The following is a 19,520-nucleotide window of genomic DNA, read 5'->3' as shown; positions in this document are numbered from 1 at the left end:
GCTCATTTACTAACCGAACGGCGTTAAAATCGTCACAAAGTAATCGAATTGACTACCCTTTCAGTGTGCCAAATTTCATCGAAATCGGTTCAGATTTAAATATATCTCCCATATAACAGGTGGGCTCATAAGTCCCCGGTCTGACACATAGATGGCGTCACTAGTATTAAATGCATATTATTTTTATACAGTATTAATCTTCAAATGATTCGTGTCAAAATTTGACGTCTGTAAGTCAATTAGTTTGTGAGATAGAGCGTCTTTTGTGAAGCAACTTTTGTTATTGTGAAAAAATGGAAAAAAGGAATTTCGTGCTTTGATAAAATACTGTTTTCTGAAGGGAAACAATACGGTGGAAGCAAAAACTTGGCTTGATAATGAGTTTCCGGACTCTGCCCCAGGGAAACCAACAATAATTGATTGGTATGCAAAATTCAAGCGTGGTGAAATGAGCACGGAGGACGGTGAACGCAGTGGACGCCCGAAAGAGGTGGTTACCGACGAAAACATAAAAAAAATCCACAAAATGATTTTGAATGACCGTAAAATGAAGTTGATCGAAATAGCAGAGGCCTTAAAGAAATCAAAGGAACGTGTTGCTCATATCATTCATCACTATTTGGATATACGGAAGCTCTGTGCAAAATGGGTGCCGCGTGAGCTCACATTTGACCAAAAACAACAACGTGTTGATGATTCTGAGCGGTGTTTGCAGCTGTTAACTCGTAATACACCCGAGTTTTTCCGTCGATATGTGACAATGGATGAAACATGGCTCCATCACTACACTCCTGAGTCCAATCGACAGTCGGCTGAGTGGACAGCGACCGACGAACCGTCTACGAAGCGTGGAAAGACTCAAAAGTCCGCTGGCAAAGTAATAGCCTCTGTTTTTTGGGATGCGCATGGAATAATTTTTATCGATTATCTCGATAAAAATTATTCCATGCGTTTTTCTTTGTTAGATCGGGGACTTATCAGCCAACCTGTTATGTATCGCCCGATTTTTCCAAATTTGACCACAAGTCCCTTATTTATCAACCGATCTGACTCAAAGTTGGCCAAATCAAATTTTTTATAGCACATATTTAGATATAGCTCTCATATATATGTATTAACCGAGTTTGCCAAATTCTATAGTATAGTATATATTCTATAGTACTAACTATATGTGCCAAAAATCATGGAAATCGGTTCAGATTTAGATTCCAAATATATGCATCGCCCGATTTTCCTAAACGTGGTCATAATTTATTAACCGATCTTACTGAAATTTAGCACAAAGTAACTTTCTGTGCAAAATATCATCCGAATCGGTTAAGATCTAGATGTACCTCTCATATATATTGAATTTATTAATTTTTTGAATTTATTAATTTTCGACTTTATTTATTAATCGATCATACTCAAATTTAGCATAAGGTAACCTTCTGTGGTATCAACCACACCTGGAAAATTTCATCCAAATCGGTTCAGATGTAGATATAGCTCCTATATATGTGCACCGCTCGATTTTCTCAAATTTTGGCCATAAGACACTTATTTATTAACTAATGTTACTCCTAATATCAGACATTTCTGTTCAGATTGTGATACAACTCCCTTGAACATGTACCCCTTAATGTTCTTAAATGTGGAAATGTGGTTTACACTCCAAACCTATACCAATAATACCCCACAAATGGTAATGTTTACTAATTCAGTAGGGGTGGTTTAGGGTATGATATAGTCGGCCCCGTCCGACTTTCTACTTTACTCACTTGTTTTTTTTTTTTTTTTTGTAAATTCGAGACCTAAAAGTTCCTTATTGCGATCAAAATACATTTTTTCTGTTATGCTTTAATTTGAGAAATATTCAGATTCATATATTAGCTGTTTAATGTAGTCGAGTATAAAAATAGCAGACAATGTTTACTATTTCAGAAAACAGCGACTGCATTCTCGCTTTCTGCAGACATTTTACTGTTCTAGCAGATTTTTCTGCAGTTTCTACTAAAAAATTTCTTTGGGTGTTGTTTTCGTTTTTTTTTTTTGTTTGATATCAATATAGTGTTAATTTTTATTCTACCCCGTCACAATTGAATAAGGGCGTATACTCGTATTTGCAAAACTGCACTATACCTATCTTAAGGTAACTATGGATCAGGAGTTGAACTTGTACTTGATTTTCCGTAGTTTACATAGTTTAAAAGTCGTTGAACATCAAAAACACACTAGGATATTTTCGATAATATGAAATAGGTGAAAGACGAAGTTATTTTTAAACTTTGTTCACTTGGTTGGTGTATCCACCTTTCAGAAACTGGCACATTAATCACAAGAACCCAAACACTATCGACAAAGCGACAGCTTTACTACATCATACGTTCAATGCCATTTGCTAAATGAAATTAAAAAATTGTAGTTTTGCTTTTGCAATTTGAAACGTCACTTTAAGAATTCGTTGTTGTTTTTATTATTTTTACATCTAAATAAAATCTGTAAAAATAATTTCTTAAACAATATAGATACATAATTTTACATACAGATACACAAAATACAATAGATAGATTTAACATTTAGATATGTGGATTCATTAAAAAAAAAAAACATAATCTTAAAGCAGAAGGGTTTCTCTAGAGATTATAAACTCTAATTTCGAAAAAGCCATGGTAAACTTCTAATGTGTATGCGTATACACAATAGAGAATAGAAGTAGTAATAGATAGGTTTCCTTTAGACACTTAATGGGTGGGGTGGGGATGCATATGATTTTTTTCTATAGAAAATTGACTGATTTCTTTATTTTATTTGAATAAGGTAAAGTAACTTAGATGTTGTTTTTTAAAGCTAAAATTATAATTATATATTTATCTCACTTTTTTTTAGGTTTTTCCTTTTTTGCCAATAACTTAATTAGATCAAAACCAAATCTTTGTATTGTAGTATAGAACTAAATTCCTCATTGATTTTTTTTTGTTCTTTTCAAATGTTAACAATAACAAAATATATAGATATTTAATTAAATAAACAATTGTTATTAGATGTAATTATGTATGTATATATATGCATTAAAGGGTTAGATTTTTTTATCACTAATAGTTTGTTTTTATTGCATCCTTCCAGTTTTTTTTTAGCAAGAAAAAATGATGGAAGACATTTCTTTCTTTTCTTCTTTTTGTGTGGTTCTTTTGTTTTTGCCACATTACAAAAATTACAGCTTAATTAAATATGGCTTTAGAAAAATATAAATCCGTTTTTTGCTTATACGATGTTTTCCTCTGACTGTATTTTTTTGTTTGTATAATTTTCTAAAATTTAAAAATCTTTATCCCATCCGGTGATATCATCTGGTGGTGGGCCCTCTGGATCGGGTGGATAGTCATCGAAATTGGTTGTGTCCGTTACACTTCGTACAGTGGGTTTAATGGGCGGCTCAAGAGTACGATTTTGTAAGCCCCACCAATAGAAACCATCGAACCATCTGAAAAGAAAAAATAAATAAGTAATTTTCGTAAATATTGAGCAATTAAATAATTAAAATTCGTAATAATTTGAAAATAATATTAAATTGAGTAATAATAATTAAAAAACCTACGCTACTGGTTTAGAGTATTTAAGATTTTTTTTTAACGAATGAGCTTATTTTGGCCAGAGTTAGTTGTTACATAGATATATAAATATGGATATATCTAAATCTGAACCGATATGACCAACATTTTAATTAAATTTAATACGACATCTATTAAGTTTTTGTATAGATGCGATGCTCATTTATAGTTTTAGTAGTTTTTTCACAATGTTTGGCATTACACCAAAATATATGTGCGCCTAAAAGTATGCACATATTTCAAAAGATTTTTTTTTTATCTGTACGTTACAAAGAGTAACTTTTGTGGAAATCGAGGGAAAGTAGACACGCATTATAAAAGATCCGAGGGAGTTTCAGCGATATTTCCTGTCAGTCAACGAAACATAGATCCCTTGATACACAGAGGAAACAAAAAAAATCGGTAGATGAGCTTCAGAGAGGTGAAGACGGTTTTAAAAAAGGTGATGGACACCTTTTCTGTGTTGTTGTTGTAACAGTTTTTTACGGGAAGTCTCTATCCCCTGATGCTATGGGCGGTAGTCGAGCTCCGAGAACAGGATTAACTTTGTTTCCTTTCACCGCTTCAGCTACACTATCCTCATGTATCCTGTTCAGACCTTTCTGCCTGATCTAGAGGATCTCTTTTGTAACGCTGGATCTCGTAATCTAGAAGTTGATCAATCCTGGGTAGCGGTTGACTATCCACATGATGGTGACTTGGATGGCTATTGCGATAGCAACCCAGGAGACTCGCTTTCACAACATGTAATTGTGTCTATGCCCAGGGATGGTCTTGAAATCCGCATAAAGGTGATCCAAGTGCTGCCGGCAAGAGACTTAAAGACCTTGTTTCTACCGCGGAGCTTATCACAAATTGCAGTGGTATGGACAGACGACTTGAATAGCCCAATTCTGAATATTCCCTAGGGAATGTGTTCCCTGGGAATTCATTTTCCCCGGGAATAAAAGCCTCCTATTCTAAACAGTAGGGGAAGGGAATAACATGGGAGAAATAATTCAGAGTATTTCGAAGTCATCTGTTTTACTTCAACTGTTTCATTTTAATAAATTTTTAATATTAAAATTTTGAATTGAAATTGTATTAAATTGATGTAAAAGTTGAGTTAAACGCGAAAAACGCCAAAAATGTTTAGTGCCGTGTTTATGGTAGTAGCTGAGGAGAGGCGTATCAACGTAACAAGGTCTAAAGGATAAAAAGGAGAAAGCTACGCGATGCCATTAACCCATTTGGGTTGCCTGAAACGTTGTAACTACATACTTGTAAATGAAGAGGTTGTTACTTAGTTCATGGGATTTATGGACTGAATGGTCTAGTCTCACTTAGACCATTCAGTCCATTGTGATAATATTGTGACACAATATTATAGGGTAAATAATCCAGCCTTCAAATACCTGTTGGATGTATTAGCAGCCCACATTCCACCTCAACGCAAGTCTTTTGGATTATCTCCACTAGTAAGATTAGGTGCTACGCTTCTTTGTAGAAGGTGGCTACCAAAAAGGGCATAGGAAAAGATCGAGACATATCTGTGGCCCAGAGTAGCCTGAGCAAAGTTCATAAAGAAGTCATAAATATATTTAAAGAACACCTATGCCCGAATTGGATATATTTCATCAAAACGGAAGAAGAAAACTAGTAAATTTCTTCAGCTTTTTACGCCACGCGGGACACATGTTCGCATTATTGATCCTTTAAGAAACAAGTTTAAATGTAAAACCTTTATTTTCTACATAAAAAAATTTTAAATATGTACAGATCTGTGACCATGAGATGAGCATTCGGCAGTTGGATGCATCCCATCATCATTTTTAATTTAAGGTTTTACCGGAAATTACAGAAAAATGATGCATTTTGGTTACAACTCCTTTGATTTTTTTGGGGGAATTATTCCCAAAAAATGTAATCGTTTTTCCCTTTTTATTGTCATTTGTAATACCAATTTTTCCCCAAGGGAAAAATTTCCCATTTTCGAAGTTGGTTTAGAATAAGGGAAAAGGGAATAAAGAAAAATTCCACAGGGAGATTTTGTTTAGAATGGGGGAACAGGGAATAGGGAAAAATTCCCAGGGAGTTGTTATTGAGAATTGGGCTAGAAAAGGCTGTCGAAAGTGACCCTTAGAATCTTGGGGTAATTTATAGTGGGAATTATTTCGCCATCGACTCAGACATTCAACTGTCTGTGTACTTCTGTCGTCCATGAAGTGAAAAATGTGGTATCCAATGCTTGGTTCCTGCTCGTTGGGACGTATTTCCGATGGCCTGGAAGATCCTGGCATGGTTGACCGTACCGAATGCCTTCGATAGGTCTAGCGCCACGAGGACCGTCCTAAGACATGGCTTGGGTTGATTAAGTCCTCTATTAATCTATGTTGTCATCCACATCGTTCTACTACGATAACGTTGATAGCTCTAATCACAATACAAATAAGATTTGGCAGCATAATTTGCAATTCGTTTATGAAAATTTTAATTCTATTAGGTATTGCGATTTATCCTAGTATCTCATCTAGAACCTTTCATCAAATCTGTAAACCTTAACTCATACTTACTTATGCTTTTGTATTTCGCTAATACCACCACGTTGATAGCCCAAACGTTCAGCAGGATTATCACGACACAGCTTCTTGATTAAATTGCGGGCATTGCTTGTAATATTGCGGGGGAATTCTATGGCATCAATGCCTTTTAGAATAATGTTATAGGTACGCATAGGATCTGATCCAGTAAATGGTGGAGTGCCTGAAATTATTTGAAAAACAAAAACATTAATTAACAGCCCCAAAAATATGAATCGCCGCATACATACCTGTCAGCAGTTCAAACATCAAAACACCTAAAGACCAATAATCTGCACTAATGTCGTGGCCACGATTCAATATAACTTCAGGCGCCACATATTCCGGAGTGCCACAGAAGGTCCATGTCTTACGACCTGATTGTAATTTTTTGGCAAATCCAAAATCGACCAGTTTCACATAACCTTTTTCATCCAAAAGAAGATTTTCCGGTTTCAAATCTCGATAGATAATATTTCGCGAGTGCAGATAATCAAAGGCCTCCACAACACAGGCGGTATAAAAACGTGTGGTTGAATCATCAAAATTGCCTTTATCACGCAAAATAGTCCATAACTCTCCACCGAGACAAGATTCCATGAGCATATACAAATATTTCTTATCCTTAAATGTTTTGAAGAGCTTAACGATAAATTGACAATTAGCTTCGCCCATGATTTCCTTTTCGGACATAATGTGCTGTTGTTGGCGTGTTTCCACAATTTGAGCCTTTTTCATTTGTTTCAAGGCGAAAGAGCGACCAGATTCACCATTGATTTGTACCAATTCAACGCGACCAAAACCTCCCACACCCAACGTGGCAATGACTCGTAGGTCGGTGAGATTGATATCACGGAACTCTTCGTTGATCCTGGAAATGGAGTAGGAGTGAAAGAAGGACTTAATAACAAAGTACTCTTAAATGAAAAGTTACGCGATACTTACTTTCTCCTTTCCAGAGTTCCTTCATCATCGTAACGATGTTTAATTTCGTCTAAATTCGATATCAATTGGTTGAATGTTTCACGGTCAATAACCAAACAGGTCACACCATCGGGAGAATCACAAATGATATTGGCTGTGCGCAAATCATCTCTGTAATTAAAAAGAAAAATTGTAATGTTAATTAAGTTGTTCAGGGGAAACCAAGCGTGAAATCTATATGCAAGGCAAAAATTTTGAAAAATTCTTGATTTTTTTGGGGATGAAGTTTGCAAGTAATCTATGATATTTACTCATTGGAAAAGACTCCACATGTTTTACATTTAAGCACACTAATGGTGGCACATATGTTGCACGTTTTACCTGATGCAGTGAATAACTTCACCTGGGATTTAGTACTATGGATGTAACCATCACCCTCTAATATTTCCTTTCTCAGGGGACTTAACTACCCAGTTATGGTTTTCACTAAGTGTCTTCTCGATTCCTACAAATGTTATAGTGATTGATCCGAACATGTGACGAATGGTTTCAACCGAGAAATTACCAAACATTCCGAGTTTACAGGGGAAAAACAATATCGAGTCAATGCATGCGTGTTCCTTTTAACTCAATATAACATTTTAGTTGAGGCCGAGGTTCGGGTGTAATTTATAGCGGCTTTATAGGCGCTGGTCGCCAAAGATGAAACTCCGTTCGATAAGGGATCAACCTACTCTGATATATGAGCAGAGTGATTTTTGCAGGCAAATAATTGAGTAAGGGTGAATCATAGTGAACTTCTCTCTTCTGTTCTTATATGTTCAGTTCGATGACAAGGAACCTCCTTTTTAGTGTCGAATTCGAACGGCGTTTTACATTACAGTGAAACCACTTAGAGAAGCTTCCTCAGAACTGTTATCGACATTGTCTGGAGGGAAAATCTCTGAAAAACTTTGTGTTCGATCGAAACTGTTATTGGACCCATGACCCTTTGTATTTAAGACGGCCCCCAATAACATAGAGACATTCTTTGGCTTCAGAACTGCAACAGAAACTTCCCCTATATTTTTCTGGATACTGTCTATGAAAAGACTTAACCACATGTTTTGGAAGCAGTAAGGATCAAAGAGAATTCAGTGGTGCAGAAGGGCCTGTGTTACAAGCCACGGTTGCCACCGTTCGTAGAATTCAACAAAAAATGATAGATTTTTTACTGTTTGGTAGATTGGTAGAATTCCTGATGATTTGGTAAATTTTACAAACTATCCCTCTCCCACTAAACTTTCTACAAAATTTTCTTTCCAAAAAAATTTTCTATAGAAATAAAATTTTAAAAAATTTTTAAAGAAATAAAATTCTGACAAAATTTTCCAAGAAATAAAATTTTGACAAAATTTTCTATAGAAATAAAACTCTGACAAATTTTTGTATAGAAATAAAATTTTGCAAAACAAGACTTTTTGGTTTGGTAAAATTTTCTTGAAAATTTGGTAGATTATTTTTGACCCGAGTGGCGACCGTGGTTACAATCCACAGATATGCCTTCGGCGAGCCACAGCAAAATGAGCCCCAAAACCCAAATGAAACATGAATATAAGCTCCATGAAAATGAACTCCAACTAAATGTAACTACGGGCATTTTCGATATGCAAAAAATATGCTGATTTTTCCCTCGTTGTATTTTCGCCCAAATTATAGTCCAAAGTTAATGTTAATTCATAATATTGTGAGGGATACAGGATACAAAACCTATGACAGTGACCTTCATATTTTGCAATCAATTTCGAGGATGTTGCACTTTTTTCCCAACCAAATCGCCATAAAGCATGAAAATCGACCCAAAATAAAATTAGGGCTCATTTTCTCTTTTGATTAAAAAGCCTGTGTGAAAATGAACCCTAGGTTAGGTTAGGTGGCAGCCCGATGTATCAGGCTCACTTAGACTATTCAGTCCATTGTGATACCACATTGGTGAACCTCTCTCTTATCACTGAGTGCTGCCCGATTCCATGTTAAGCTCAATGACAAGGGACCTCCTATTTATAGCCGAGTCCGAACGGCGTTCCACATTGCAGTGAAACCACTTAGAGAAGTTTTGAAACCCTCAGAAATGTCACCAGCATTTCTGAGGTGGGATAATCCGCCGCTGAAAAACTTTTTGGGGCTCGGTCGAAGCAGGAATCGAACCCACGACTTTGTGTATACAAGGCAGGCATGCTAACCATTGCACCACGGTGGCTCCCAAATGAACCCTAACTGCAACTGAGTACGAATCCCTATGGAATCACGTTAGCACACATTGGAATCTGTCCATAGGAGAAAGTCTTAAACCAAACCATGCAAAAACCAAATCAGCTATTCAGTTGCCACCATTGTCAAATTTCAGATATAGGCCCCAATTGCAAACGAATCACAATCTCAAAAAGGAAATTTGGGGTTAATTTTCATTTTAAAAGTTATTCATAGTGAAAACAGACCCCAGAATTAAAATGAAGTTACTCCCCAAAGATCATACACAATTGGTGATGTTGTTTTACGCATACTTTCGTTCTTCATTTAGGTTTTGGGGCAAACTTTGATGGGGCCTACGCCAAGATCGGTCAATAACCCATAGCGATCTGCTTGTTTTTCTGCCGTTTTGACATCATTTTGACAATTCTCTATACACTCAAGTCCTTTGGCTTTGTCTTTTTATTCTCTATAGGAACGTTACATGTACCAAGGTTTTCGTCTCCACGGGAAAATTTTCTGTATCAAGGACTTCGGTTTGAAGACTAACTCATTTGTAAAATTGCCGGAATGAAGACCGTGCTAACCTAACCTAACCTAACGTAAGACCGTGATATGTAGGTTAGGTTAAAGTGGTAGCCCGATTAAGTTTCAGGCTCACTTAGACTATTCAGTTCATTGTGATACCACATTTAACTAAAAGTACCTATTACATATAGGCACTTCTAGTTTAAGTTAACGTTTTCCAGGTCCGCCAGTAATCTAAAGCTATATGCCCCTAAAATTCGCTTACGCCTTACACAAAATCAACTCACACAAGAGGTGTTTAATTGATTCCTTTTCCTCCGCATCAAGACAGCTCATACAGTAGTCATTATACTTCGCGCCTATAGTTTTTGCAAAATCGCCTATCAGGCAGCGACCCGTTATAGCAGATATCATATGTGATATCTGACGTCTTGAGAACACTAGCATATCTAGTGTACGGTTCAAGTTTAAATGGGACCATATTTGCTTGGTGTCGTTACAAACCTTGCAATTCTCCCATCGAACATTTGTAATCATGACAGCCATCTTACGCAGTAAGAGCTTGCAGGTAGCCAAAGACATACCAACAGAGTATCACGGACTCGAATTCCCACTTTTTACATTTCCCTCTTTAATTTATCTCCTACTTTCTCCCGATATTCCTTCGTCTCGTACCATTGGGAAAGAATTTCCACCTCTCTCTGAGAGTGAAATGAAAGAGCATGAATCTATACGATGGTTTCACCCATGTCGTTATAGCAAAAAAGGCGATAGCTCTAAAGATCTTGGTGACTTCTGAGGTATGCCTTAAAGGACCATATTGAGGATACCAACAGTCTAAAAGTATATTTTATTTTATCACTCCAATTACTATCTTTTTTATTGCCAATTATTTCCAAGGAATTTCTTATCACTTGGCTTAACTGTGAGTTTTTTGATAGATTATTGCCTCGAATTTCAATCATCTACTTACCCTTGCAAAGCCTTCTCACCGAAAAAGTCTCCCTTGGTGAGGATACGTATGAACTTCTCTTCCTGGGTATCGGGTTGTTTGATTGTGACTCTAACCTGTCCCTTGGAGATTATGAAGAATGTATCACCACGAGCTCCTTGGCGTACAATATAGTCACCCTGTTGATAATGTGTTTCCTCCAAGACATCGGAAATTTTAATAAGAGTGTCTTCCTGTAGATTTTTAAATATGGGCACACTGGAATGATAATGTAAACAACAACAAAAATTAGTATACAGGAAATTATATAATGCTCTGTTACAGGAACTTTCAATAATAAATAAATATGAAGTGATAAAAAAAAAAAAAAACACAACAAAACTGAATGTAATTGGCCCCTAGCGTAGTTTGGGGCTCAAACATGTCTTCCATCGAAAAAGACAGATTTTAGGTCTACACAAAAAAAAACTAACCAGATGCCGCCAAAAAAGAAAAATTATCTCATCAGACTGGTGGTTAGTGTTGTCTATTGGAAATTCACAATTCGTGAAAATACATCCTTCAACAGTCAACGAACTTTTGTTTGCTGATGATTTCTGGATTTCAAGACCAAACAGTATCGCGGCAACCACTCTGTTATTTGTCTGTCTGTCTGTCTGTCTGCCCATTTGTCTACTTATGATGACGATCAAAGTCTCATCGCAAACTCTGTCCCGGCAAACATCAACATAAGTAGGAAGTCAGTCAGTCAGTCATCCACATCGCCATCATCTCTGTTATCACCTTCGTAGTAATGACGGTGATGGAGATTCACGTCATCATCATGATTTCTGTCATCACTGTGCTGTGCTGGCGGCTGCACAGTTTTATTTGCCATTAGGTCTAATGCGGTTTTTCTATAGCAGTCAATGATGTTGTGGCTGGGCATTCAAACACATCAAGCATGCGCGACTTTTATGTGTGTGCAGAAATGAAATGAGAGAAAGTTTTATTTGTAAAATAAAATTAAAAAACATTTTTCAACAACACGAAGCTCTATATATATGAGTGATATGACTGTTTGTTAGAGATCTCTTACCATCGTCCTACAATTCATCAAAACAAACATGCTCATGGCAAGACCGCAACCACCAACACCATTGTCTGGCCACCACCTTCAGTTTGGTACTCTATGACTGTGCCGAAATCACGAAACTATCAGACCATCAATTTATGTACTATACCACTACTCGTTCATCATCATTGAAATTATTACAAATCATTCAATCGAATTATACGAATTCGTGGCGTTTTTCCAGCAATTGTTATGCTTTATCAGTAAACATTTGGACGTACATTATTTGCACTATTTATTGACCGTATGGCACAGTGGCTTCAAACCATTATACTCTAAGGCCTATTGCCGTAATAGTCTCAACAGAAAAAAATCATAGCTTGCAAATTGTTACGAATTAAATTAATTAAATAATAATAAACTTAAGACGAATATTATTTAAATTAGCACACTGAAAAAAAAGCATACCCAAAGATTTTGTCTTTACTTTAAAAAATTTGGTATTGATTCCGAGCCAAAGAAGCGGAGAATACAAGTAAGGACACTTTTAAGACACAATTTTCTTTTAAAATTGGCTTTTGTGTACTTGCTTCTAGAAAGCAAATTTTAATTTTTCGCTTTTTCAGCTTTTTTTCTTCATATGCTATCAAAGTCCTTTAAAACCAAGTTAACGACGACTTTATTTTCCAAATTAAGACTCGACTTCTAGTAGAAATTATGCTGTGTTTCAAGTAAAAAACGTCCTTAAAAAAAAAGTGTTGAAAAACATGTCCTATATTTGAACGATTTTTTGTTTTGTAGTCAAGATGCACAAAGACAACAAATTTAAAGACAATTTCATTAAATTTAAAGATTTTTTCTAAATTATTAAAGTCAAGTTGACCTTAGCCCAAACATTTTTTCTTTCATGTTATGATATCCATTTTTAAATCAAACCAATTAATTATAAGGACAATACGACTTCATTGAAAAGTTTATCGACCTTTGGTCAAGGAAAAAAACTTTATACTAGAGAAATGTGTCTTCTATGCTAAGCAAAATTTGCATTCGTATTTTAAAGACATGAAATCTTTGACCTCACGACAATATTTTTGTCAGTGCACTATCCGGAAGGCATATGCTTTATCATAATTCAATTGTCGCTTCTATTGACTTCTTCAGCCTCTATAAAATTAAGATTACAGATTTCATTTATCGAATTTTCATTCTCCTTTTTACGATATGTTAAAAAATAAAAAAAAAATATTTTCTAAATTTCAAAAAAAAAAAAACTTTAAAAAAAAGATGCACAATTCTCAAAATAAGTCTTAGCCTATATTTTCAATCATTTTTATCTTTAATCCAAAGATTCAATATCTTAATTAATTTAAAAATTTAATGAACTAAAATTTTTTTTTTGTTATTCGTCCAAAATTTAAAAGGAAAAATATTTTTAAATTTAATATAAGGTCATACGGTTTCGATATATCGAAGAATGGTGAAAATTTCTAACCAACTATGTGCGCTACTCCTGGACTGACCCTTTTGTTTATGTTATGATATTCGGTCATTCCCAAAACAAAAACAAAAATATTTACTTAATATCATTTATCTACAAATATCATTGATTTTTAGAGAGGTAGTTCGAAAAATACTCAGTCCACAAAATAGAGCAAGCCCTTTGAAAAAACAGACGTTTTAGTTTTGTCATCATCTTGTTCCATTAATTGCACTGTGAAAAAATATTGATTTAATTCAAAAAATTATGCATGACAAATTTCTTTATAATATGAAATTTTAATTAAAAGAAAGTTTATGGTCTTTGCTTCAAAAATTTGTTTCACTAAATTTCGGGACACGAATCTTGAAAATTTGCATCCCTCCGTTAAAGTCGTCCTAAGGAAAAATTTCCTTAAAATAACGAAAAACATTTTTAAATTAAATAATTTAGATTTAAGATAAATTTTAAATTAAAATTTTTAATTTAAATTTAAGATAAAAACCCTTCAAATATAGGCTAAGACTTCCCAGAAAAAAAATTGGAAGTTCTTCTATAGGCACAACTTTAAAAGCACTTACAAAAATGTCCTCCCAAAGATGTTCTTTATTTTTACTGCACAGGAAGTTCATTTGAGTCAATTTTTTATAACTCGCTTTTTTCATATTTTTAATGGGAAATTTAAAATTTTATTGTTTCAAATCAGATTAAAAATTAATAAAATAGTGCAAATTATTTAAATTTTGCCGAAAAATGCTAAATCCTTTCTAGAAAAATTGCGAATTTTTTGGAAATATTTGATGTCAAACGTTCCAGACAAGCATTGTAATGCATTGAAAATTATAAAAAAAAGTAATTATTTATTCATCAAAATATCACAAAATTTCTTTATTTACATCCAAATCACTGGATTCGCATCACACCTTAAAAAGTGATGCAAATTCAGTGCAACGGCTGTTGAAATGGTGGACATCCGTTCTATGACAAGCCATGTTAAAGGGTGATACGGTCAAAATTTGGTCAATATAAACTTGACGTATTTCTTTCAATTTTGCATTTAAAAAACCTGAACATTTTGAAGGTGTGTGTGTGTAGAATGTTGCTCCTATTTTGATTTTGGAATTCACTCTTCAGTTGTCAAAATGCCGTCCAAGCAAGAAGAGCAGCGTATCAAAATTTTGCTCGCGCATCGCGAAAATTCGAGCTACTCGCACGCAAAGCTGGCAAAATCGCTAAAAGTTGTCAAATCAACCGTTACAAATGTAATTAAAGTGTTTGGGGAACGTTTGTCGACAGCCAGGAAGTCTGGATCGGGGGGAAATCGAAAACCGGAAGCCGCTGAGACGACAAAGAGAGTTGGCGGTAGTTTCAAGCGAAACCCTAGCCTCTCTCTCCGAGATGCCGCAAATAAGCTGGGTATATCGTCTACAACCGTGCATCGAGCCAAAAAAACGAGCCGGACTATCGACTTACAAGAAGGTAGTGACTTCAAATCGCGATGATAAACAAAATACGACGGCCAAAGCGCGATCCCGGAAGCTGTACACGACGATGCTGACGAAGTTTGACTGCGTGGTAATGGACGACGAAATCTACGTCAAAGCCGACTACAAGCAGCTTCCGCGACAGGAGTTTTATACGGCAAAAGGAAGGGGAAAGGTAGCAGATATTTTCAAGCTCATAAAACTGTCAAAGTTCGCAAAGAAATATCTGGTTTGGCAAGCCATCTGTACCGGTGGCTTGAAAAGCAGCATTTTCATAGCTTCCGGGACTGTTACGTGAAAGAGTGTTTGAATAAACGTCTGCTGCCTTTCCTGAAGAAACACGGTTGTTCCGTACTGTTTTGGCCGGATTTGGCATTTTGCCATTACGGTAAAAAGGCCATGGAGTGGTACGCCGCCAACATCGTGCAGGTGGTTCCCAAGGACAAGAACCCTCCCAACACGCCAGAACTCCGCCCAATTGAGAAATACTGGGCTATTGTCAAGCGGAACCTAAAGAAGACCAAAAAAACTACTAAGGACGAGCAGCAGTTCAAGGCAAACAGGCTTTCTGCGGTGGACAAGGTGGCTGTACAAAACCTGATGGCAGGTGTCAAGCGTGAGGCCCGGCAATTCGGATTTGGAAAAGCGAAAGCCTAACTGAATATTTTTCCTGAATTTTATACTAATTGAACTTGAAAAAGAAATTTAATTTGATTTTTTAAATAAACGATTTCACCGATTTGCACGCGTTTTCCCTTGACCAAATTTTGACCGTATCACCCTTTAAAAGCATCGCTTCGCGCCAATTTTGCACATCTTCCGGATCCAAAAAGAAAATTTTCACTGCTGGGTAATTTTGAGGATTTTGAACCTTTGGTTTAAAGTTTTTTTTTTTTTTTTGGAATTAAGAAAACATTTTTTTTAATTTGAAGTATCTGTTATAAATTGCATTCACATTATCCCAGCAAAAAACAACTTTTAAAAGCACTTCCAGAAGAGGTACTCCAAGTGATGTTCTTTATTTTAACTACACAGTAAGTTCTTTTCATTCAATTTTTTATAACATTCTTTTTTCACATTTTTAATGGGTAATTTTAACTTTTTTGTTTCAAATTGGTTGAAAACAGTTTAAGAATTCATAAAATGGTACAAATTATTTAAATTTTGTCGAAAAAAAATGCTAAATCCAATTTGAAAAAATTTTGAATTTTTGAAAATATTTGAGGTCAAATGTTTCAGACAAGCGTTTTAATGGATTCTAAATCCATTAAAAATTATAAAAATTATTTATTTGACAAAATATCACAGAATTTTTTAATTTACTTCCAAAACATAGAATTCGGATCACACCTAAAGAAGTGATGCAAATTCAGTGCACCGGCTGTTGAAATGGAGGACTTCCGTCCTATGACAAGTCCATGTTAAATTCATGGCTTCTGCCTCTTCCGGATCCAAAAAGAACATTTTCATTACTTTTTTGGCGACGTTTTTTTGCTGGGATGTGATAGCTTTATTAATATATCGCAAAAAGAGAATGAAATATCGATAAACCTATCTCATTTTCATTTTATTCATCTTAGAGTTAAAGTTAGATAAGTCCCGAAAAATGTCTTTATTTTAAAGCAGCCGCATCTTTGGAACGGACAATACCAAATTCCTTAAAGAAAGGTCAAAATCTTTGGATCCATGTAAACTTTTTCGAGTGTGGATACACTTGCCCCAATGATGCTCCAACTAGCCAACTATGCTTTTTCGATGCCAAAAAATTGACAGCGTTGGCCTCTTTAGTCGACGGATATATGGTCCCGTCGAATAAGTTTGGAAACAAATCGATATTGCACGAGGTCAATTTAGGACAATACGTTGCATTGGACCGCATTGACATTGGGCGGGAGGTGTGAGCCAGTGAACTAGTATATCCTCGAACACTGGCCTTTTCACCTTATTTATTATTATATATAGACCTGACCCTCCTTAAGGTATGACATTGTTGTCTGGCTTCATAACTTCATCATGTTTTAATAAAGAAAAAAAAAATGATTCAATTCTCACTTTTTATTTGTCTCGCTTCCTTGGAACAAAAAACCCAACCGGCAAAACAAACATTTTTTCTATTTGTGATGCAAAATGCAAACGCATGCTCAGCGGACAAATTATTAAAGCCTCAAGGCATGCGTCGCCAAAGACGATGGAAACGATGTGGTAGTACCACCACCAGCTCCATCGCCATCTCCAGTTATGTTTTTATGGCCATGCGTAATTTATATAAACATTGATTTCACTTTTGTAGGCTATTTCCAGTTCCATAACCCTCCTACCATCTGAATACCATTGCCATCTTTTAAGCCAAGAGTGGTTTGTCTCCAACGAAATTGAAATGCGGATAAAGCTAAAGAGTCATGTCTAACTCTTTACCACTTTGGTGCTGGTGGAGGTGCCATTTGAGGAGATATTAGGTAGCGTGTTAATGTCCACCATTTATGGTTTTTAAGGGGGTTTTGATGTGGTTCAAAGCAAACAACGACCGGCTGAAAATTTTGCAAAAAACAACAGTGCGTTTTGGATGCGTATTTTTGAGGGGTGGGGAAGAGTTAGGCGGGGCAATATTTACTAGCAAATTGCAGCAGCAGAGACCAGAAAAGTTAATGTGACTACTTAAAAGTACATTGTACTGGTCTGGCCCCCACTCAGTAATTGGCCATTTGCGGTGGTGTCGATGTGGTGATGGCAATGGAGGTTTTATTATGCTTCTTTTGGTATTGGTGGTCGTTGAGGTCATTTCGTTGGTTTTCCAAAGTCTCAGTAAAATTAAAAATTCATTTTTTTTTGTATATATATAAAAGAAAACGAATTTATGATTAGGTTTACAAAACCCAAGAGGGAGTCGTTATGCGTTTATATGGATGGCAAGAAATTCCGCAATTACCCTCAACAATGGTGTGAATGGTCTCCGGAAATCGAAAGTGCTGAGAATTGTGATTTGGGTTTTCTTTGTACTAAGGTGTCGTGAAGTTTCTCTGGCAATTATTTCAAAAAAATATATAAATTAAATTAAAACTGGTCAGGGAGGAAGGAAAATGCAATTCCATAACCAGTTAATCTGCATTACTGACTTTAATTCCATTAGATAGCAAGTATAATTTGTATGGGATAATCGAGAAGAATTAAGTCGTGGTGGTTATTTGTTCCCAAAAATTGTGTTGTAATCGTTAGGGACCTGACGATTGAGAAAAAGTGATTCCATATTAAATCCCATCGTCGCCAAAAAAGTAATGAAAATGTTCTTTTTGAATCCGGAAGTGGTGCAAAATTGACGCAGAAGCGATGAATTTAACATGGGCTTGTCATAAGACGGAAGTCCTCCATTTCAACAGCCGTTGCAATGAATGTGCATCACTTCTTTAGGTGTGATCCGAATTCAATGTTTTGGATGTAAATTAAAAAAAATCTGTGATATTTTGTCAAATAAATAGTTTTTATAATTTTTTATAATTTTTAATGGATTCTAACGCTTGTCGGAAACGTTTGACTTCAACTATTTTCAAAAATTCACAATTTTTTCAGTTTATATTTAGCATTTTTTTCGACAAAATTAAAATGATTTGTACCATTTTATGAATTCTTACTCCGTTTTAACGTATTTGAAAGAAAAAAAGTTAAAATTTCTTATTAAAAGTATGAAAAACCCAAGTTATAAAAAATTGAATTAAAAGAACTTCCTGGGTAGTTAAAATAAAGAACATCATTGGGAGTGCATCTTCTGGAAGTGCTTTTAAAGTTGTGCCTTTGGAAGAACTTCCAATTTTTTTTGCTGGGATATAATAGGTGTGTTTTTGTGTACTGAATAAAACATTTACGATAACGTTGCTATCCTGAAACAGATCATTGCAGCAGTGCAAAACTCGTCCTTATTGCCTTCATGGCACAAGGTAGAGGTACACTTGTTGTAATGCGTCCATTTCCTCTCCTATTATTTGCTTGGCTTGATTATGTGTCTTGTTAGGTATGAGACCGCCCAGCTTTTATTCCCTAAATCACATTAATATCGGAGACGAAATAAACGACCTTTTAGCATTCGACTGGAACTGGGATAGAATCCAGGATCCACTGTCATGTACATTTATATAATTCCCGTAGCCCAAAAATGTTCCAATACTACATTAGCGCATCTACTAACCATATTTTTTCTTTAGCAGTTTTGGTTATAAATTAGAAAACCTGGAGCATCAAGCTGCGCTGTTTAACAGCTTATTTTCTGGATGTGGTGGAATCAGGCAGATGACAAACCATAGGGAGTCGAGTAGATGTGTGTATGATCCTCCTCCCTTTTGGACGTTATAGGATTATGTGAAAGCTGCGATGTAACGTACTTCAGGCGAAAACGCTGCAGATTCCTGAGATTCAAGCGTTAGGAAACAGTCTGCCATATTCTGCCAGCCTGCCGGATAAGCAGTCATAACTATGTGCAGGCTGTACATCTCCCCGCAAAGGATGGGACGTCTCCATCGAAAATTACGTCTACTGCCCTGATCATCTGAGAAAACCTGACCTAATATGGTGACGGTGGTGAATTTCAATAACCAAATACCTCATCTAAATTGACGAGATTCCTACTGTTCCTATCTACAATGTAGCGAAATTACAGCCAGGGGAAGGGGTTTGGAACAATTTAGTGGGGAAAGAAGACCCTGTTGATTTGTCAATGGAGAGTGTCTGAGAAAACT

The 19,520-nt window shown here is 35.7% G+C and overlaps 1 protein-coding gene across 6 annotated transcripts in view; it reads right to left on the bottom strand.

The window, feature by feature from the left end:
* Positions 1–2,404: 2,404 nt before the first annotated feature.
* for (cGMP-dependent protein kinase for) overlaps positions 2,405–19,520 on the bottom strand; it is a 217,285-nt gene continuing 200,169 nt past the window's right edge. For all 6 annotated transcript variants that reach the window (XM_075297789.1, XM_075297791.1, XM_075297790.1 and 3 more), the window contains 5 exons: positions 10,803–11,039; positions 7,094–7,243; positions 6,400–7,019; positions 6,143–6,332; positions 2,405–3,463 (listed from right to left, as the gene is read on the bottom strand). In XM_075297789.1, the coding sequence (XP_075153904.1) occupies positions 3,298–3,463; positions 6,143–6,332; positions 6,400–7,019; positions 7,094–7,243; positions 10,803–11,039 (1,363 nt within the window). In that variant the 3' untranslated portion in view covers positions 2,405–3,297. The remainder of the gene's footprint in view (positions 3,464–6,142; positions 6,333–6,399; positions 7,020–7,093; positions 7,244–10,802; positions 11,040–19,520) is intronic.

Source organism: Haematobia irritans, chromosome 2 (genome assembly GCF_050003625.1).
Source record: "Haematobia irritans isolate KBUSLIRL chromosome 2, ASM5000362v1, whole genome shotgun sequence".
In the NCBI taxonomy this organism is placed as follows: domain Eukaryota; kingdom Metazoa; phylum Arthropoda; class Insecta; order Diptera; family Muscidae; genus Haematobia; species Haematobia irritans.
The sequence above is the reverse complement of the archived record's forward strand: the minus strand, read 5'-3'. Positions and strand labels throughout refer to the sequence as shown.